The 21,554-nt window shown below is 48.6% G+C and overlaps 1 protein-coding gene and 2 long non-coding RNA genes across 11 annotated transcripts in view; 2 read left to right on the top strand and 1 right to left on the bottom strand.

Moving 5' to 3' along the window:
• LOC123391162 overlaps positions 1-9,405 on the top strand; it is a 44,282-nt gene extending 34,877 nt beyond the window's left edge. The window contains exons 3-4 of one of the 2 annotated variants that reach the window (XR_006605800.1): positions 6,313-6,412; positions 7,646-9,405. This is a non-coding gene — a long non-coding RNA (uncharacterized LOC123391162). Of the gene's footprint in view, positions 1-6,312 lie in introns of both variants that reach the window. The other variant, XR_006605799.1, reaches the window with a different exon arrangement.
• On the bottom strand, positions 3,090-15,362 carry LOC101679372 (T-cell-interacting, activating receptor on myeloid cells protein 1). 8 transcript variants are annotated; one of them, XM_013049583.2, is made up of 9 exons: positions 12,573-12,904; positions 12,098-12,388; positions 11,527-11,823; positions 6,609-6,653; positions 6,099-6,182; positions 5,969-5,996; positions 5,476-5,537; positions 4,801-4,838; positions 3,090-3,501 (listed from the first exon to the last, which is right to left on the bottom strand). In XM_013049583.2, exons 1-9 carry the CDS (start codon positions 12,676-12,678, stop codon positions 3,358-3,360), a joined length of 1,095 nt encoding a protein of 364 aa, XP_012905037.1. In that variant the 5' UTR covers positions 12,679-12,904; the 3' UTR covers positions 3,090-3,357. The 8 variants fall into 8 exon arrangements, 7 of the variants coding, with proteins under 7 accessions (XP_012905037.1, XP_012905038.1, XP_012905035.1 ...); XM_013049581.2 differs by lacking the exon at positions 12,573-12,904 and adding exons at positions 12,501-12,536; positions 15,098-15,361 and having other exon boundaries at positions 3,358-4,838; XR_006605796.1 differs by having other exon boundaries at positions 3,371-3,501; positions 4,220-4,838; positions 12,573-12,908.
• LOC106004421 overlaps positions 9,578-21,554 on the top strand; it is a 20,257-nt gene continuing 8,280 nt past the window's right edge. The window contains exons 1-3 of the long non-coding RNA XR_001177405.2: positions 9,578-11,496; positions 13,001-13,111; positions 15,983-16,124. This is a non-coding gene — a long non-coding RNA (uncharacterized LOC106004421). The remainder of the gene's footprint in view (positions 11,497-13,000; positions 13,112-15,982; positions 16,125-21,554) is intronic.

The following is a 21,554-nucleotide window of genomic DNA, read 5'->3' as shown; positions in this document are numbered from 1 at the left end:
AGCAGCCAGGTGCCCCACCTGACAGTTCTTCCGCTGACTCTGCCAGTGAGGTTCAATTGCTCAAGCAGGCATGTGTGACCCAAACACCGAGTGTGGCCGGAGAATACAGGAGAGCAGCTGCCTGGCATTGAAGTGGGAGTGTGTACCCCAGGCAAAAAGGATCTCTCTCCTTTCACACAACTTCCTAGATGGACTTTCTCTCTTGAGGCAGGCATCACTAGCAAAGCCCCCAGAACCGGGAGACCCAGCACGGGTCCTTGGCTGAGGTTTCCTATTCCATGATGGGCGTGATGTTGGTCCCAGTCACAGAGCCCTCTGGAGGGTCTCACAGGAGCCGGTTTCAAGCATCGTGCCAAAGTTTATGAGTAAATTATGCTGAGAAGCTGGCACAGAGCCCTCCAGGACTGTTCGGATCCAGGGTTACAGAGCAACCCTACTAACCAGTAGGTTTCGTCCCATGAGCAGAGGTCGGTGTCGTGGGGTACATTTGTGTGTCAGCACAGGAGCTCAGACAATTCCTGCTGGAACGAATCTCACAGCACCATGCTCAAATAACCAGCATGCGTGGGCCCGGCGCCACGTTCTTCATGACTTGCCATGACTTTCATGAGGCCATGGTCTCTGTACCCCAAATCATTTTTGTCTGCTGGAAAAGCTGTGTGTGACTCGCTCTTAGCCAGGAAATGAAATTATCAGAAGGTCTGAAATGACAGCTTCCCATTTTCTTTCCCCGCCCTCCCTGATTTTATCTCTAGGTAGCAAAGTATGTCTCTGCCACTTACAAATGTAAGTCCCCGTCCACTTACATTTTGACCAACTTGCTGAGTTCATGATGCAGGTGAACCAGTGTGCCAAACCGTGTTTGGTAAAATCCAGGCAGCAGGGGCAAGTTAACTAGAAATATGTAAAGTGAGGGCAGCGGGGTGGGTTCCCTTGTGCAAAGGCATAGAGGTGGGAGAGGCAGGGGCAAGGGTTGGGACCCAGCTTCTGGAACCCAGAAAACCACTGGAGGCTCCCCTAACAGTGGTGCAGGTGCGTCCTCGTCTTGGGCTCAGTATGTGGAGGGTGCACACGAGGGTTTCAGCGTTTTGGTTATCTGTTGCTGTAACAACCTTACCACCAATACAGTGGCTTCAGCCACACACCTTCACGATCTCATAGTTTGTGAGGCCAGGAACCCAAGCACTGCAAGCAGGATCCCCCATGGGCTGCAGTCACCACTTCAGCCAGGGCTGGGGTCTGATCTGAAAGTTCAGCTGGGGAAGGATCAACTTCCGAGCTGCACTGCCGTTCTGACACCACCCACCCAGAGTCAGCACAGACTTCGTGGCTGAGGGTGCAGCGCCCATGAGACCTCCTCGCTGCAGACACGAGCCACAGGCTCGGGTGTTCCCAAGTCACCGGCAGTTCTGAGCTGATGTCCGAAAATACTGGAGGGTCCTGTACTCCTGTCAGGTGCATGAACTTGCTAGAACCACTCGAAGAATTCAAGAAAGCACTGTACTTATGATAATAGTTTTTATTATAAAGTATACAAATCAGGACCACCCAGCTGAAGAGACACACAGGGGAGAGTCTGGGAGGGCCCCCAAAGCGAAGCTTCCTATGTCCTCAGGATGCATCACCAGCAGGCAAGCTCCCCGAATGTCCCCAATTTTCATCAGGATTTCCTCTCACAGGTGTGATTGATTGACTCATTGCCCACATGCCCAACTCTGTCTCCAGCCCCCTGTCATCCCCAGAGGTCAAGGCTGTAACCCTGTAATCACAGGGTTAGTCTTTCTGGCATCACCAGCCCTCATTCTGGGTTACCTCACTAACATAAACCCGGGTGTGGTACTAAGCATCCACCGCAAAGAACAAAGATGCTTCTGCTATGCGAGAGGTTCCACGCATGTCACATGGAGATTACCTCCCAAGAACCAAGGACAAAGACCAGTCCGCTTCTTTATTATACAACGCAGGCCCACATGCGTGCTAGCAGGGGTTGGTTCCTCCCTGGCTGGAGACTCTTCTCGGTTCCTGGCCCAGGGGGCTTCTCCAAAACGGGGAGCTCACATCATCGTGTGAGTGCACAGTCCAAACAGGCAGGAAGGAGCCTTCCGGCCAGGTGGTGGGTGTATCCTTTATCAGCACGACTGCTGAAGTGACATCCCGTCTCCTTTGCTGTCTTCTGTCGGTTAGGAGCAAGTCTCTGAAACCAGGGGAGGGGATCACACAGGGGCACGGATACCAGGAGTGAGAATGATTGGAGGTCACAGGCCACAGTGGAGGCTCATCAAGCCCACAGATGTGTGTGGGGTTATGGGGGCAGTTCTGTGGAGAGGAGGGGTGGGAGCAGAAGGGTGGCAGTCAAGAAAGGCACTGGGATGGGGCGCCTGGGTGGCTCAGTGGGTTAAAGCCGCTGCCTTCGGCTCAGGTCATGATCCCAGGGTCCTGGGATCGAACCCCGCATCGGGCTCTCTGCTCAGCGGGGAGCCTGCTTCCCCCTCTGTCTCTGCCTGCCTCTCTGCCTACTTGTGATCTCTCTCTCTGTCAAATAAAATAAATAAAATCTTAGAAAAAAAAAAAAAAAAAGAAAGGCACTGGGCACTTGAGAAGGAAGCAGGAAGTGGGACAACCCCTCTGGGAGATTGTTCAGAAGTGTCTCATGGAATGAGGCACACACCTGTTCTTTGACCCAGCCGCCCCACTGTGTATAATCCAGGGAAGGCCTGCGTACGCACCTGTTATACAAAGATGTAGCTAAGAGCGTTCGTGCAAGCTGACGCATGGAAGCCTCAGCCTGGAAACAACCCAGATGTCGTCCCACCAGAGAACAGATCGACAAATTGCGGCATGAACACACGATGGAGTAATACTCATCAGTAAAAAGCGAAGGAGGAACAAGGCGAGTAACTACATCCGGAATGAACCTCAGAAACAATGTCTTCGGGTGGAAGCAGCCCGTGTGGAAGAGTGCGCGTGGTGTCATGCGTGTGTATGAGTTCATACGAGGAACGGGCCCAAATCCTCCAAGGTGATGCACGTCAGAAAAAGGAATGATCTCAGGGGAAGGGTGGTTAGCCAGAGAGTGGCACAAAGAAGCCTTCTGGAGTGCTAGAAATACTGTTTTTATTTGGACAGTGGTTATACCCAAGGGGATAGGTAGCAATATCCTATATATATACATATCTATTTACTTAGCAAAGTCTGTGTAGTTTTCTCCATGCAAATGATGCCTCTCGTTTAAAAATAAATAAATTTTTAGAAGAAGGAAACACGTCTTCATTGGAGATTTGAGGAAAGGGATTCCCATTTATCGAGTGCCTCAAGGGTCCTCTCTCCTTCATCCATCCCCTTGTTGGGGTCTCCTGGCTATGCCTTAAGAGTTGAGTACACACAGGCTTCCAGAGGCTGCTCTGTCTGGCTGGAAGGACGCTCGCTTAGGGCTCTGGTGTTCAGCTCAGCATAAGTCACTCCGTGAGGCTCCTCAGCTCTTGAGACCAGGGATGCTCTATCCTGAAGGGAAGCAAGGAGAAGAGGACCAAGTATTCCTGGGGAGGAGGTTGGTGATGAAGATTCAGCATTTGCGACAGCAGTGTGGTAGATAGCTGTGTTAGAAAGAGCCTCCTGCTCTTCGAGTCTTGGTGCATTCCCCTACCCTCTGGAAGGTTGGTGGGACCTAGGGGCATGCCTGTGTCCAACGGGATAAGTGAAAAGGATGGGTTGTCCTGTGCTTTCGTGTCCAAGACTAGGTGATGAAAGACAGGACTTCCCTCTTGTTCCCACCTATTTTCAGGTCTTTCGCTCATGCTGACCAAGCCAGCTGCTGTGTTACGAGCTGTCCTATGGAAAGGCCCATGTGGCCAGGGTGGTCTCTGGTGGATAGCCAGTGAGGAACAGAACCCCACCAGCCACCACCTGAGTGAGTGTGGAAACAAACGCTTTCTTACTGAAGCCTGAACCAGCCCTGGCCAACCCCTTGATCCCAGGCTGTGGGACCCAGCCTGAGCCACACCCAGATTCCCGACCTGCAGACCCCACTGAGATATAAGTGTTGCCCTCAGTCGTGTGTTTGGGGCTGATTGGTTATGAAACCATAGATAATTCACACAAACAGCCGTCAGAGAGAGCGTTAGTATGAAATGTCCGGAATAGGTCCGTCCTTAGGGACAGAAAGCTAGTGGTGGTCAGGGGCTTGGCCAGGGCAGGGGGTGGGCATGCGGACTGTGCTTACAGGTGTTTCCTCTGGGGTGATGAAAATGTTCTGGAACTAGATGATGGTGATTCTTGCCCAACATCATGAATAAATACTCCAACAGTCGCTAAACTGTACTGATTAAATGGTGAATTTTGTGTTATGAGCATTTTGCCACAATTTTTTAAAAATTGGAGTGTAAATGCCAAAAGCAAGGGCTACTCCAGGCTGTTCTACGTGGCCACTTCACGGTCGGCGGCTGCCGTATTTTCATAAATAGCTCGCAGATGTGCGGCACCTTGTTCCTTTTGCCCAGATGAAGACACAGAGGCTCAGGGTGGGATGGTCACCGGCCCATGATTGAAACAGATAGTTTATAATAACAGCAGCATCAACCCCATGTCAGGCGGGGGAAATGTTCCCCGAAAGGACTCGTCATGGGATGGAGGTTCCCTGGTCAGAGAAACCACAGAAGATTTCAGACCAGATTCTCCTGGACAGTAGAGTGAGGGTAGGGGTGGAGGATGGCAGATGTGGAAACCACTAACAAAGCCGGAGGGAGGGAGTGACGGAGAGCCTGGGACTACGGGTAGAACGGGAATGGCCCAGGGGAGACTTACCAAGGCCAGAGAGCTGCTCGTCATAGCTGCGGACAGATCTGAGGGGGAAACTTGGCACTGTTGCTTCATCCCAGGCACTGGGGGTTAAGTCTGCACACATACACCCACTCACATGCCCACTCACCGTACATACTCTCATGTGCACACACCTACACCCGTGTGTGCTCTCACACGCATGCACATGCATGTGCACACACGGACACTCAACACACACATGCACATTCGAGTCATACGCACACAAATGTGCAAACCACACATGTACACATGCAGCACACACACAACCACACATGCCTACACACATGCACCATGTGTGTATGCACAAACACTCATACACACACCCACACGCACACAAACGTGCAAACCACACATGTACACACATGCCCACACACATACATTCTCTCAATGCACATATGTGTGCATGCACAAACACTCATACACATACCCACATGCACACGAAGGTGCAAACCACACATGTACAGCGCAGCACACTCGCACACATGTTCGCACATGCATGCTCTCGCATGTGTGCGCACAATGTTCACACGCACACATGATCCCCGCACGCCTGCACGTGCACACTCGCATGCACGCTCAAATGAATGCGCACGTGAGCACAGGCCGCACACATGGACGTACACAGCACACCCATACAAGTATGCACACACGTGGACCCACCGCCGTTCTCTTTCTCAGGCTGAGTACTTGTCCACACTTCTTCAGGTCCCTCAGAGTGGGAGCTAAAGGAAAGAAACTGAGTCGCATTGGAGGTAAAGGTAGTTGGAGTGAGACATTGGGATCATTGTGGGTAGGTGGAGGGAGGTGTCAAGCCAGATCATGTGTAAACCAAAGTCCCCCCACTTCCTGCACACTCTAACCCCCCTCTGTGGCCCCCACGTTGTTCAGGTGCTCAGCCCAGTCTTGAGAGCTGAGGATGGGAAGTGGTTGGGGTCAGTGTGGTCCGTGAGGTAAGGACCCAAGGAAAGAACGCAGGGTGAGAAGTGGAGGGTGGTCGTAAGAAGAGAGGACATGGAGAGAGACACTTGGGAGGGTCGCTGGGGCTGGTTGGGGCCACATAAATTGTTGAGGGAAGAGAGAAGGTCTTGAGTAGTCAGGGCAGCAATGGAGGAAGCATTCAGTAGGGCTCATGGGATCTGCTGAGCAGCCCTACCGTTTGGTCACCTTCTGAGGAGCTGCCCCTGGGGACAAAAAAGAGACGGGATCAACCCCGTGGTGTTCCTTCCCTGTTCTGTTTCTCCCGTTTCCTCCCAAATATTTAGCTGTTGTTTTCCCGAACTCACCACACCGGGTGTATTTGCAGATGAGGAAGGCTCCAAGGAGGACGAGAAGGATGGAGATGACAAGGAGGGTGATCCCAGGGGTCCCTGGGGAGAGGAGAGGGCTAAGAGGGCCTGCGGTCTCCTGAGACACATTCTGGTGCCTCAGTGTGTCTACCATCGATCAAGTTCCTACCCACGCGCCGGAGAGCTCACTACATTATGTTCATACCTACAGGTCTCCTGGAAGAGAGACAGCGATGCCCATTTTACAGATGCAGAAGCTGCACATCAGAGGGTTGAAGTACCATTTCCAAAGTGGCCCAGCTACCGAGGAGGTAGAGCTGTGCCTGTGATCCTCCCCACCTCGAAAGACCTTGCACTGAGCCACAGCCTTCAGGCACCACCAGAAGACAGACATCCTCCCGAATGGATAGGAGGATGACTCGTGGGTGGAATGGAGTCGTGGCTTCGCAAGGACGTCTCATCCCGCGGGTGGATGAGTGCATATCCCGGGAAGCTCTGCTCTCTTACCTATTCCTGTTCCCACCGTCTTGGGACGCTTCATTTCAGTTTTATCTAGAAGACAGAATTCTTTATTCAGGTTTTCAATTTAAACAAATTAAAATAAAATTTCAAACTCTATACATTATTTACAAAGGCATGCCCCTGTAGTAAAAAAAATATATATAAAACCATGCACAGAAATAACACGAACTTCAGGGCAGAAGGTTCTACTGGGAAGGGGGAAAATCATGGGATTAATGTTGAGAAGGAAAGAGAACTCTCTTTTTAAAAATCTTTATTTGTGGAAAGAAAACAGCTTGGAACAAATATGACAAACTATAAACAAGTCTAACTCCAGGCTGTGGATATGGGACTATCTGTTATTTGATTGTTACTTCTATTAGGCAGTATTTTTCAGATTACTCAAAAGAAAGGAAATTCTTATCAGGTCTCTTGCTGGGTCATGGGAGGGTTTGCTGAGTTTGGGGTCTATCTAGGGAACAGAACAGAAAGAAAAGGCAAGTGTATTTGGAAGTGTCCGGACCCCACTCAGGGACCCCAAGACTCACGGGTGGCGGGTGTGATAGTGAAATTTCTGTGTCAACTTGACTAGGCTACAGTACCCAGTTACTTGGTCAAATACCAGTCTGGACCGGTTGCCAGGAAGGTGACCCCAGAAACTAATATAATGCTGCATGTTCACTACACTGGAGTTAAAATAAAATAAAAGAAATGCAATCTTAACTAAATTCATTTTTAAAAACAGACGTAATTAACACTAAGTCAGGAGAGTGTAAGTAGAGCAGATTATTCCCCATAATATGGGTGGTCCTCATCCAATCAGTTGAAGGCCCAAAGAGAAAGACCCATCTCCTTTGAGGATGAAGGAATTCTGCTTCCAGCTGCCCCCAGACTCAGCATCAGCTCTCTTCCACGCGTCTACCCTGCCGACCACATGAGTTGCCTGGGGACGCACAGCTAGTGAGTAGCAGAGCCAGGGGTGGGACTCCCACTAATCTGATGATACTCACCATGTCACTCTTCATTGCCTTTACCATCCACAGCTGTGCTGGCTGCGAGTGGACCAAAGCAGAAGAAGCACATCCCTGAGACCATCTGAAGACCCCACCTCCTCCCCCAGCCTCATGCTTCAAAAAAGGCAGCAGGCCTGGGATGTGTGCTCACTCCAGGCCACTGTGTCCTCTGTTCCGGGTGGTATCACCCGCAGCTCTTCGCCTCTGTCCTACGGAGCCACACCATCAAGAAGTGGAACAGTTGGACTCAACCCCCTCCTGTCTACTCACTCTCTCCTCCTGCCCCTGCCAGCTGCCTTCTGCTCTCTGCAAACCAGAGACTGCACTGATCTCATTCCAGCTTTAGAGATGGTGAGTAAACCCCACAAACCATCAGGACCCTAGGGTCTGGCTCTGAAGAAATCACTGGGAAACTGGAGACAAACCATACTTTGGAATAAAAGGGAAAAACACCTGGAACACCGCAAGTGACTTTGAAGGAAGGCAACGATGCCAGTATTCTGGTAGGTGGTTTCTGGAACAGCTGCTGGTCTCGGGCACATAGTTTAAGTAATCAGAGGCTTCAGGAATTGGAGGAGAGTGTGGTCTCCACTCTCAAAATCCCTGCAGGCACTCTGGTGTCTAGCTGGAGACCAGACAGAGGGTCTGGAGCAGGGTTGCTTGACTTGAGCGCCATCAATTTTCAGAGGCTCTTGGTGGGGAGGGGTCCTGGGCATCCCGGGGTGTTTTGTGTCTTCCATGGTCTCAACCTCCTAGATGCGGGGAGCATCCTCTATCCCCCATCCCCAGCGGTGACCACCAGAAATGCCAGAAGGGCTCATGAAAGGCTCTGGCGAATCCCAGAGGGAAACTCTTGGGCCCCATTTGCAGTAATCTGTCCCTGCACCTGTATCCAATCATCTCCGTGCCAAACACCCCCCTCCCCACAGATGACACCCTCCTGTCTTCCTCAGCCTGTTGCCCCTGGTGACGATTGTCAGGGTTTGAATGGGGGCTGAAGGAACACGGGAAGGGTGGCGAGTGGGCGTGATGACAGCTTCCTGGGTCCTTCCAGGTGAGCCGTTCTGTCACTCACGTACTCAGGCTAGGGACAGCCTGTGGATGACCATCACGCAAGAAACTCAGAAAGTTCCTTATACACCAAGGATCAAGAAGAGAACCAAAAAAGTGATTCGCCAGTCATTGAATACCCCGAAATTATTTAAAATTTCTGCCTTCTGCAGAGAGCAGGTCCAGCCTACCATATTTTTCTTCCAGTTTTGTCTCTTTGAGCGTTGTGTCTTGAAAAGACCATCTCCTCTGTGCTTAGCCTTGTCACATGCAACAGAGCTGAGTTAGAGACACAGATGGGCACCCTCGGCCTTTTTAGACCCTGGAAGACCTCAGGAGGTCATGTAATGCTCCACTGATATTTGTAAGTCACTATAACGGTGAAGATATTTGCCATCAGCTTTTGCAGTGCACGCACATTCTCTGTTTCCTAGAAAGTCTCCCACTAGGAGTGCAGCTCTGAGCAGAGCTGCTCTGGCATGCAGAGAGAGAAGTTCTGGGCGTTCATAATGACAATAATGGGAAAGACTTAGATGATACTTGCCATCCACCAGATGCAGTTTAGAAAGGAGTTAGGTAAATTAACTCCTCAAAATCTCACCTCTGAGGCCCTTGTGTGTGTGCTACTATCAATCCCATTCAACAGGGACAGAAGCTGAGGCAGAGGCTAAGTAATCTGAAGGCAGATAGCTTGTTAACGAGCTAAAATCCAAACGCTTGTAATTATTTGCAAAACAAGAGAGGGTACACAGCCTTCCAGGCAGGGGGGCCATCTACCCAAGTGGCAGGTGCTGTCCCTGGTCAAGTGGCTGTGGTTGTTAGACTGGTCTTCCCTTTCTCCTGATTACCTGACTTCTCCCTGGGGCGGCAGGGGGAGGGGAGGGCGGGTGGGGGGGCGGGGATGTCCTTCACGTTGACCTGGAAGACAACAGAGTAGCTGGGTCTTAGATGCAGGGAAGGGGTCCCTAGGCACGTGGAATTCCCTGCCTGGGCTCCGAGGCCTGACCCTGGGGTAGAGAGAAAACTTCTCCTTCACCTGCTGCTGCCCATGGTCTCCAGATCAGCATCGGGACCTTGGAATTTTCTTGCTCTGGCCAGGGCTCTATAATTCTGTAGCAAACAGCTTTGCTGAGCACTCACCCTCATTAGACATCTTAGTCCCTTTGGGCTGATCTAATGGCATGCCACAGGCTGGGAGCAGGGCAGGTGAACGAGAGACATCTTTCTCTCACAGATCTGGAGACTAGAAGTCTGAGATCAGGGTGCCAGCATCGTCCACGGGTGGGAGCGGGGCTCTTCTGGGTGGCAGAAGGGGACAAGGGAGCTTCTGGGGTCTCCTTTAATAAGGGCACTAGACCCATCATGAGGGCTCCACACTTATGACCTAAACAGCTCCCAAAGGCCCCGCCTCCAGTGCTGTCCCGTTAGGTGTTAGGATTTCAACATGAAACTGTGGAACACACAACTTTTGTGTTTTCTGCCCTGTGCTGATATGACTGGTCATCCTTTCGGGACTAGGGAGCTCAGCCCCCATCTAGGAGGAGGCCTGGTTCCTAATGGTCTCTCTTCCTCCCCTTGTCCTGGACAAACTCAGTCATCAAAAATAGCCCTCATACACAAGGGTCAGGAAACATCCCCCTCCTGAACAAACCAGCAGAATCCTTGTGCACTGTCGGTCGCAATGTAGAACCGTGTGGCCATTCGGAAAAACAGTATGATGGTGGGTTCCCAATGAAGGGAGAACCATCCTACAATCCAGCAATCGCGTTTCTGCATAAACATCTGGAAGAACTGATAGCCACTTGGTGGCCAGGAGGTGACAAGCCAGTAGCCAAATGGGTGGAAAGGACCCAAATGTCCATTAGCTGATGACAAGGTAAGTGAAATGTGGTCTGTCCCTAAAATGGGACATTCTCAGCCTCAATAAGGAAGGAAATCCAGCTACATGCTGAATGTATGGGTGAGCCTTGAGAATGTATTTTGGAGTGAGAAAGGCCAATCCCAGAAAGACAAGTAGCATATGATCCCAGTGATGTGAGGTTCCTGGATTAGTCAGATGCACTGAGACAATGTAGGATGGTGGGAGCCAGGGGCTGGGGGCCGGTGGGTACAGAGAGGCTGTCTGATGGGGTCAGAGTTTCAGTTCTGCAAGACGAAGGGCTTTGTGGAGGCAACTGGTGTAGGTGCACTACTACTGAGCTGTGCACTTGAAAATGAGGTGGTAACTGTTACCTTATGCACTTTTGCCATAACTTGTAAAAAATCAGGTGTCTTGAAAGAAAGGGCTTGGCGGGAAGAGAAAAGCTCGACTCAGCTAAGCTAAAAGGCAGGAATGCTGGAGTCCCAATGAAAATGGAACACAGATCTTCCTGGAGTTTGCGAGTCCTTCTCAAGAAGATGCTCCTGGGCTCTGTTATTCTCTCCCTCCTCCTATGCCTTTTTGCTAGAATCTCCACCCACATAACCCCAGGAGGTGTCATTCACACTTAAGTCTAAATGAATTGCGCCCTGCCCAGGAGATGTGTGATGGTTTTGTGGCTACATCTTATTTGCCTGGGGGGGGGGGTCAATTATTACAGATCTCCCCTCACCCCGAAGGCTTCTCCCCCTCACCCAGAGCACAAGTGGCCACCTACAGTGGGAAGCCCTCAACCAGCCTCTCCACCTTCTGAGCTCCATCTTGGCAGAAGATCCTCCATACTGTTCTGCAGAATCCCGGCCCTCCCTTGGTTCTTTCTCAAGATTTCTCCAAGCTGCAGAGTCTCATGGAGACAGACTGTGCCCACACCGTACTCCCTCAGGTCCCAGCATCTCAGCAGCAGGTAATCCAGGTATGGTCCACCCAGCAGTACAAACCTCACCTGTCACCCAGATCTCCAGATGATCGCTGGGCTCGGAGGCCCAGAAAGGAGCACTGGTCTGGAAGTACACACAGCTGTAGTTCCCAGTGTCACCAGCTGTCACATTCTGGAGGGAGAAGTCTGTCTCCTTCTCTACTGGACCCTGGAGCTGAATGGGCCCTGCTGCTCCCGCCTTCAGTAGAGCAAACATTATAGTCTCATAAACATTGGCTGGCGTCTGGCACCTCAGGGTCACGGTGTCACCTGCGGTCACCTCACCCCTTTGGTAGGCTTGCAGGGAAGGTTTAGGTAAATCTCCTGGAAGAGAAGGAGGGCTCCAAGGTCATGGGGAGAAGCCCTGCATCCCCCACCCACCCTGTTCTCCCGGCAGGGGTTCCTGCCACGTGGGGGAAATGACAGATCCCTGATCTCACCCTCTTTCTACTCTGACTACGGGAAGGCGATTTCCCCTTCAAGCCCTGGCTCTTTCTGTTCTGTGTCTCTCCGTCTCCCCTTGCCCCCTCCTTCCCTCGGTTCCTCCCCCACACCTGTCTCTGCAAGACTCTGTGTCCCTCCAAGGCACCCTCCTCACCTGTCACCAGTAGTAGGAGGATGTCACTGGGCTTTGAACGCGTGCGCGGGGCCCGCTGTCTGTAGTAGTCACAGGTGTACTCTCCAGCATTGCCTGCTTGTAGGTCAGTGAGTTGAAATTCAGCCAGCCCATCTGTGGAAATCCATGGTTGCACAGACTCCAAAGGAACTTTTCCCTTTCTGAGAACAAAGTTGACTTTCTTGGTAGAAGTCTGGCATTGCAGCGTCACATTACTCCAGCGAGGCATCACCGAGCTGGGCCAGGCCCTGAGGGAGGGCTTGGGAAGAGACTCTGGAAGGAAGCAGAGATCAGGATGGGGTTTGGTGCCCTTGTCTGCTCCCGGGAAACCCCTTGAAGGAAAGAGAAGTGATACGGGAAGTTTGGAGAGTCTGAGGGAACTCACCGTCAGTCCCCCTGCTTCCTTGGTCAGCACATAGCCCTGCAAGAGAACCATCCATGAGCCACGAGCACCCACCTGGAGCCTGTTCTGCGGGGCCTCCCGGGGGCTGCCGCTGAGAAGGGATCCCTGTCATCACAGTCAGCAGCAGTCCTAGCCTCTTGCCAGAGAACCCATCTAGCATGAGTGCTGGTTTGCCCTTAAGCTAATTTCCTGGGGCTGCTGGTGTCTCAAGGTGTCACAAGTTTAGTGACTTATGACAACACGGATTTCTCATCTTGCCATTCTGTGGGTTAGGAAAGCCCAACAACACAAGTCCCACTGGCTCCAACCAGGGTATCTTCAGGGCTGCGTTCCTTCTGGGGGCTCTAGATGACAACCCATTTCCTGGCCTTCTCCAGCTTCTAGAGATGCCCACACCTCTTGGTGGCTCCCTCTGCCTCTGCCTCTACAAGTAGCAGTGGTTGGTGCATTGACACCCTCTTCTGCCTCTTTCACTGCTCTAGGGACCCTGTGGTTACACTGTGACCACTCAGATAATCCGGAAGAGCCTCCTCCTTTAAGACCAGCTGATAAGCAACTTCAGTTCCACCTGCCGCCTTGCATTTCCTTACGTGGTAAGTTCCAGAAATGATGAGTTCCCCAATTTCTCTCTGAACACAACAGCATAACCATCTGAGTCAACCGAGAGTGAGGAAAGGGGGTGGCGAGATCCCTGCCCTATGAGAAGGGAGAAATAGCTCCCGAGAACTCAGTCCTTTGCATGGAGAAGCTTCTGTCTGCCCCCTGGGGAATGGCCTAAATGCATTCCTGATGTTAGGTTTGGCCATGAGTCCTCTCTTTGGTGCCCCAGAATCAATCTCAAAAGTCTAAGATTGGTATTACCAGGAAGGGTGAGGTGCATGTTCCTCACCTTTCCCCTCTGGTGGCCTTACTTTCAGATCTAGACCAAACTCATCCTAAGTGAGGTCATACAGTATTTGTCTTTCTCTGCCTGCCTTGTTTCACTTCAGGTCACACCCTCAAGGTCCATCCATGTTGTCACAAATGGCAGGATTTTCTTCCTCCTCGTGGCTGAATAATAGCCCATTATACATACAGACCACATCTTCTATAACCGTCTGTCCATGGATGGACACTGAGGTCATTTCCATGTCTTGGCTGCTGTGAATAACGCTGCAGTGAACATGGGGACACAGACCTCCCTTCAATTTCCTCTTTTCATTTCCTTTAGATATATAACCCCAAAGTGGGGCTGATGATCATATGGCAGTTCTACTTTTAGCTTTTTAAAAAATTATTATTAGAAAGAGAGCGACAGCATGAGCACAGAGGGGAGGGGCAGAGGGAGAGAGAGAATCCCAAGCAGGCTCTGCGCTCAGTGAGGACCTGACCTGGGGCTCAGTCTCATGACCCTGGGATCATGACCTGAGCCAAAATCACAAGTCAGGTCCCCAACCAACTGAGCCACCCAGGCACCCCCACTTTGAACTTTTTGAGGAACCTCCATACGGTCTTCTGCAGGGCTGCACCGGTTTTCATTCCCACCGCCAGTGCATGAGTCCCTATGCCCCATGTCCTCACCAACATGTCTTGCCTCGTGGCTTCTTGGTGAGAGCCATCCTGACAGGTGTTGGATGGTAAGTAACAAAGACCACGCAAACCACAGAGCCTGTCTATGAGGCCCTCTACAGGAGAAGGTTGTTAGCACCCACTAAGATCACTGGATCCACGGTTCATTTACTTTCTTGAGGTTTTTCTAATCGCGACTCCCTTCATGCACCCTCCAGATAGTTCCACCCCCATGTCCCCAAAATAGGACCTTTTTGATTCCTTCATATGAACCAGTGGAAAACTATGGTCTTTGGCACTGTGCGGACCAGAATTTGAATTCACCTTCTCTGCTTAGAACCTGAGTGACCCTGGCACATACGTCAGCTGTGACTATCAGGTTCCTTGAATGCAGTATGGTCAAGAGAACTATTTGGGAGGCTTTTTCTAAGAGATGGAAGGTGACTTCAGGTCATACAATGACGGGAGAGGAAGGGTCACTGAGCCTGTGTGAGAAAGTCTCTCTTCTCTGTTCTTGGTTCTCTCTTGGATCCCATGGAAGAATATCACAGCCAGCTGCTTGATGGAAGCTGGCTTCCCAGAATCACTGCCTCTTCTCAGAAACAGGACCCAGGAAACCATGGACCAGAGGTGATCAGGGTCTGTTTTTGATGAGGGACACTGATTTTCTACTAATAGAAGTGTTTTACAGGTTTTCTTTTAAAATAGAGTTGAGTACAAAAATAATAATATAAAAACCTGGGAAATTTGAAGAGGAAGATCACGTGGGAAAGAATACAGCGATCACGTACATAGAGGAAAATGTCATGGGGGAAGTTCAGGGATGACTGAGTTTGGGGAAACGGGAGAATGTGTGTAAAGCACCCAACACCTCTCCTTGCACCTAATTTGCATTCAGGGAATGGAAGGTTCTAGCCTGTGTTTATTCACCCCACACCATTACCCACCCCACAAGCCCCACCAACTCCAGCTGCTACCGCAGCCCAGCCCCACCCTTCCAGTAGCTGCCCCCCCGCCCCCTGACAACATACCAGTGCAGAGCAGAGCCAGCAGCTGGGACATCATGGCGGCACCCACAAGCTTCTTCCAAGGATCTTCCGTCAGTCTTTTTGTCGGTGAGAAGCCAAGATGTTGTCTTGACTCCAGGACGTGCAGGAACAGCTTTGCCCCTGGTGTTTCAATCCTCCACTCTGCACAACCCGTTTCTGTCTTCTAGACTATCCGGAAATGACTGTTGCAACATGCTCTCAAGCCACTTCCCATGGGCTTGACACACTGAGTCCTCCCAAAAGCACGAAGTCAGTCACCCACTTCTAGGGCATAACCATGAATATGCAAAACATGGGAGATGGGGCCGGTGGGAACCCAATCACCATCATCCCCTTCTGCACAGTGACAGCAAATACCTGGGCTCCCAGTGATCCAGAATAAGAACTACATTTCTTTCGGGGCACTGGGTGGCTGAGTCATTTGGGCATCTGACTCTTGGGTGCAGCTCAGGTTGTGATCTCAGGGTCGTGAGATGGAGCCCTATGTTGGGCTCTGCACTTAGTGGGGAGTCTGATTCTCTCTCTCCCTCTTCCTCTGCCCATCCCTTCAAATAAATATTAAACAAACAAACAAACAATAATTCTCTCCTTCAGGAAACTGTGGGCCCTTTTGGTCACAGGATGAGAGTGAAGTGACGTGCACAACTTCTGGGTAATGTCCCAGGGACGCTGAGGGCAGCAATGGGGTCAGAGCTGAGGGCAAAGAAGTGGGAAGCCGTAGGGCATCAGGGAGCGGTGGGGATCCAGGAGAATGTGGCAACAGCCCTATAAAAAAAAGGTAAGACAGAAGAACCCTCACTGGCAGGCAGGACACGATGGGAACTATCGCCTCCGTGAAATCTCTTCTGTGAAATCCCCTGTCATTAGGTCTCGGGTGGAAGGAGGCTCTTCAGGAGAACTCGAGGAGCTGTATTCTACATCTAGTGGTGGTGTAGACAGTGAGAGACAACCCAGATGGCCGACCCAGGCGACGGGCAGGGGCTGATGTGCACATGGAAAAATCTAGAAGGTAAATCTAGTTTATTTAAAGTGTTTTACTCTGAGTAGTAGAATCGTGCTCGATATTTTTTTGTTCCTTTTGCTTATATGTGCTTTCTAAATTGGCTGAAACTGATAAGTTAATTTTACCCCATTAGATGTTACTGAAATTTAAGCCTTTAGAAATTTTAAGTGAGGTGTTGTGGGATGAAAAAACTCAAAGTTTAAAAAAGAAGTGAATTTTTGTAAAGCTTAGAATCTGGGACTGCTGGATTTAGGGACAGATACAAGAACTTCCACAGAACCATGCAGATGGGGCAGACATATCTCTTCCCAAAACCTCACTGAAACACAGTAAAGGGATTCATTAGGAGGGCAAAAGCTAAGAAGGAAGAAAGGGAATGAGGAAGGAGCAAATGTAGGACAAGAAATGTTGATACAATTACAGGAACTGGAAAAGAAGCAGGTGCATGCCTTCCATGGGGCACCAAAAAGCAAAGTCACAACCCCTGACTCTGGGGCTTCACTGCAGCTTGAAAACAGAATTAAATTAATCACTGACTAGCAATTCCGCTTCTGGGTGTATATTCAGAAGGACTGAAAGTAGAATCTTAAAGATATACTTCTCCATCCATGTTCACAGTACACGAGGTAGAGACAACCCAAGTGTCCATTGACGAATAAACGGACAAACAAAATGTGGTCTATACACACAATGGAATATTATTCAGCCTCTGAAAGGAAAGGCATTCTGACACCTGCCACAATGGGGGTGAACATTATGTTCAATGAAATGAGTCAGACACAAAAAGACAAATACCGTACGAGTCCCTTCAATGAGGTCCATAGAGCAGTCAGATTCGTAGAGACAGAAGGTAGACGGTGGAACCAGGGTTTGGGGGAGGGGAGTGGGAGGCATGGTTTGATGGGCACAGAGTTCTAGCTGTGCAGCACGAGGAGATCTGTGGACGGTGGTGGTGGCTGCCCAACGGGTGAATGTACTTAGCGTCATGGACCCATGCATCTAAACATGGCTGAGATGGTGCACGTTCTGTGTAGTTGTTTTTTGTTTTTTTTTTTTAAGATTTATTTATTTATTTATTTGACAGATCGAGAGAGAGAGAGAGATCACAAGTAGGCAGAGAGGCAGGCAGAGAGAGAGGGAGAAGCAGGGTCTTCGATGAGCAGGGAGCCTGATATGGGGCTTGATCCCAAGACCCTGGGATCATGACCTGAGCTGAAGGCAGATGCTTAACCCACTGAGCCACCCAGGTGCTCCCATGTTATGTTTACAGCAGTGTTTAAAAAGGAAAATTTCCAGGAGCCTGGCTGGCTTAGTGGGTTAAACGTCTGCCTTCAGCTCAGATCATGATCTCAGGGTCCTGGGATCGAGTCCCGTATTGGGCTCCCTGTTCAGTGGAGAGCCTGCTTCTCCCTCTCTCTCTGCCTCTCCCCTGCTCATGTGTTCAGGCGTACTCACTCTCTCAAATTAAAAAAAAAAAGAGATCTTAAAAAAAAAAAAAAAAAAGACTGGGGCGCCTGGGTGGCTCAGTGGGTTAAAGCTTCTGCCTTCAGCTCAGGTCATGGTCCCAGGGTCCTGGGATCGAGCCCCGCATCAGGTTCTCTGCTTGGCAGAGAGCCTGCTTCCTCCTCTCTCTCTCTGCGTGCCACTCTGCCTACTTGTGATCTCTGTCTGTCAAATAAATAAATAAAATCTTAAAAAAAAAAAAAAGAAAAGAAATGAACTTGCACCAGGTTATGGTAGCCTTTCGGGGTAGAGGGGAAATAGATCAGGGCCCCGTGCTTATGCCTGATAGAAGATTTTGTTGCTTTGGCCATTTTGGGGTCTTTGTGTTCCATTTAAATTTTAGTATTATTTGTTCTGGTTCTGTGAAAAATGCTTTGATATTTTGATAGGGATCACATTGAGTCTGTAGATTGCTTTGGGTACTATGGGCATTTTATCAATATCAATTCTTGTCATCCACAAGCATGGAATGCCTTTGCGTTCCTTCAATTTCTTTCATCAGTGTTTTACAGTTTTCTGTGTATAGGACTTTCACCTCCTTGGTTAAATTTATTCCTAGGTATTTTATTCTTTTTGGTGCAATTCTGATTGGATTGTTTTCTTTTTCTGCTACTTCATTATTAATGTATATAGAAATGCTACCAATCTCTGGATATTAATTTTATATCCTGCAACTTTTCTGAATTCATTTATTCCTTCTAGTAGGTTTGGTGGGTTTTTTAAAGAAATTTTAAAAAAGATTTTATTTACTTATTTGACAGAGAGAGATCACAATAAGCAGAGAGGCAGGCAGAGAGAGAGGGGGGAAGCAGGCTCCCTGCTAAGCAGAGAGCCCGATGGGGGACTCGATCTCAGGACACTGAGACCATGACCTGAGCTGAAGACAGAGGCTTAACCCACTGAGCCACCCAGGCACCCAAGTTTGGTGTTTTGTTTTGTTTTTGGTGGAGTCTTTAGGGTTTTCTATGTGCAATATCATGTCATCTGCAAATAGTGAAAATTTTACTTCTTCCTTACCAGTTAAATGTCTCTTACTTCTTTTTCTTGTCTGATTGCTGTAGCTAGGACTTCTAGGACAATTTGAATAAAAGTGGTGGGAACTGACATCCTTGTCTTGTTCCTGATCTAAGAGACCTGAAACCATAAAAATCTTAGAAAACAACACAGAGAGTAATTTTCCTGACATCAGTCATAGCAACATCTTTCTAGATATGTCTCCTAAGGTGAAAGGAAAAAGGTTAAAATAAACTATTGAGACTACATCAAAACAGAGTTTTTGCACAGCAAAGGAAACCATCAACAAGACAGAAAGGCAACCTACTAAATGGGAGAAAATATTTGCAAATGGTATATCTGATAAGAAGTTAATACTCAAAGTATATGAAGAACTTATACAATCCAACATCAGAAAAAACACAAACAATCCAATTAAAAGAAGACATACCAGTGGCCAACCAACACATGAAAAGATGAGCAGCATCAACATCAGTAGGGAAATGCAAACCAAAATCATGATGAGGTATCTGTCTGAATGGTTACAATTTAAAAAAATGTTTGTAATGAAACAAGATATAAAAGTATTGACAAGGGTAGAGAAAAGAGAGCCTTCTTGCACTGTTGGTGGGAATGCAAACTGGTGCAGCCACAGTATGGAGGGTCCTAAAAAAATTAAAAATAGAAATACCTTATGATCCAATAATTCCACAACTGGATGTTTATGCAAGAAAATGAAAACTCTAATTCGAAGAGACATATACACCCTTATGTTTATTGCAGCATTATTTTCAGCAGTCAAGATGTGGAAGCAGCCTAACTGTCCATCAATAGATGAATGGATAAAGAAGTCACACACATGCACACACACACGAATATTATGCAGCCATAAAAAGGGTGAGATCTTGTCATTTGCAACAACATGGATGGACCTAGAGGGTATTATGCTAAGTGAAGTAGGTCAGACTGAGAAAGACAAATACTGTATGATTTCATTCATATGTGAAATCCAACTAAAAAACAAGTGGATAAACAGAAAGCAGAATCAAACCTAATAACACAGAAAACAAGTGGATGGTCTCCAGAAAGAAAGGGAGGGGGTAGGGATGGGCAAAATGGGTGAAGGGGAGAGGGAGATTCAGCTTCCAGCCACGGAATGAATGAGTCACAGGAATAAAAGGGAGAGCACAGGGAATGTATCCCTGATACTGTGCTAGTGCTGCGTGGAGACGGATGGCAGCTACACGTGTGGTGAGCACAGCGTAACAAAGAGAGAAGCCATGTCACTCTGTTGTGCACCTGAAAACAGTAGTGTCAACCATACTAAAAAATAACTTTAAATAATAGTCAGGAGCTATATATAGTATGTACATATATATGTGTATGTGTATAAACACACAAACATATACACACGCATATACACACGTACATATATATATGTGATGTCCATTCCCACCACTTGCACTCAACATTGTGCTAGAAGTCCTAGCCACAGCAATCAGACAAAGAAGTAATATATAGTAGCTATAAAGTAATAGTTAAATTTTACTGAGTGACTTCTCTTGTGAACTCATCTTTTTAATCCCCCAATTTTTCAGTACACAGCTATCTTTTTCAGATGAGAATCTTTAAAAAAAAATATGTAACCACCAAAGCAGTATCATCCCAGGAAAACTAACAGTCCTTCCTTGATACCTTCTAATGTCCCCCCAGGATCCAAATGTCCTCAATCATCTCAAATACACTCTTTTTGTCAGTTTTCTTTTAAAAATCAGGATTCAAATCTGAAAACTACAAGTCTACAAACTGTATTTGATAGATATGCTAATTTAAATAAGACAACATTTTCAATCTCTTTGTGAAAATAAGAAATCAAGCACATCGTAGGTTTTTATGATTTTCATACCATTCCTTTGGGAGACAAGCGCCATGCCCCTGAGACAATTGTCTTGACAGGGCTTACTTGTCTCTCCATTTAGTGACACAGAAAAATCAACAAGGTAATGGATTATCAAGGAGAGAAACCAACTATAATGACAGGCGTTTCTTTGAAGGTGATTTTCAACAGATGTGGTGACAATTTTTAAAGTCTTGAGACTCTTATAAGACTCTTGTTTAAATATCACTTCTGTGCATAGATTTATTTCAACAGAGAAGAGTTTAGTAAAAAGTCATGAATGAATATTTGCATCATTCTCCTACTTGCATCAGAGAACAAAAGTGATACTTTGGGCAAAGCTTTCACCTTCATACTTTAACCAGACTGACTGACTAATTTCAAGCAGGCTCCATACCCAGCATGGAGTCCAACACGGGGATCTCACTGCCCTGAGATCAAGAGTCAGATGATTAATCAACTGAGCCATCCAGGTGTTCCTAACCAGATTTCTTAAATAATCTTTATCACATTACATTATTCCATTACAGAGGCACGATTGATTAAATTATTGGCCATTGAGTGACTCACTCAACATCCAGCCTTTCCCCCTCTCCCCAGAAATGGGGCTGGTGCTAAAGTTTCCAAGTTTCTAGTTGCATGGCTGGCCTTTCTGACAACCGCCCCCATCCCCAAGGTACCTAGAGGCTCATCAAGAGTGGCCTCCTTTGCACAAAAAATGCTCCCGTCACTGAGGAAGTAAGGGGTTTAGGAGCTCTGTGCCAGGAACCAGAAACAAAGGCCACTGAATCACAAAAGCGCAATCTAGACTGTGGTTAAGTGTGCTTATCTACTGCCTCTCCTCTGAGGGGAAAGGGCAGAAAGCGCCTCAGCTCACTGGAACTTGAGAAGCACCTTGAAGGCGTGTGGCGAAAGTTTCCCGGGGGAAGTAAGGTGAGTGGGACACGGGTTCCCAGCCTCCCAGAGGCTCCCACTAGCCTCTCGTCTTCTCATGTTCCAGGAGGATCCCAAGGCCCTGTGCCCAGACTCGGAGTAGCTGCAGG

This window comes from Mustela putorius, unplaced genomic scaffold (genome assembly GCF_011764305.1).
Source record: "Mustela putorius furo isolate JIRA1106 unplaced genomic scaffold, ASM1176430v1.1 tig00000196_pilon_pilon_pilon, whole genome shotgun sequence".
NCBI lineage: Eukaryota > Metazoa > Chordata > Mammalia > Carnivora > Mustelidae > Mustela > Mustela putorius.
This window is presented reverse-complemented; position numbering and strand designations above follow the sequence as displayed.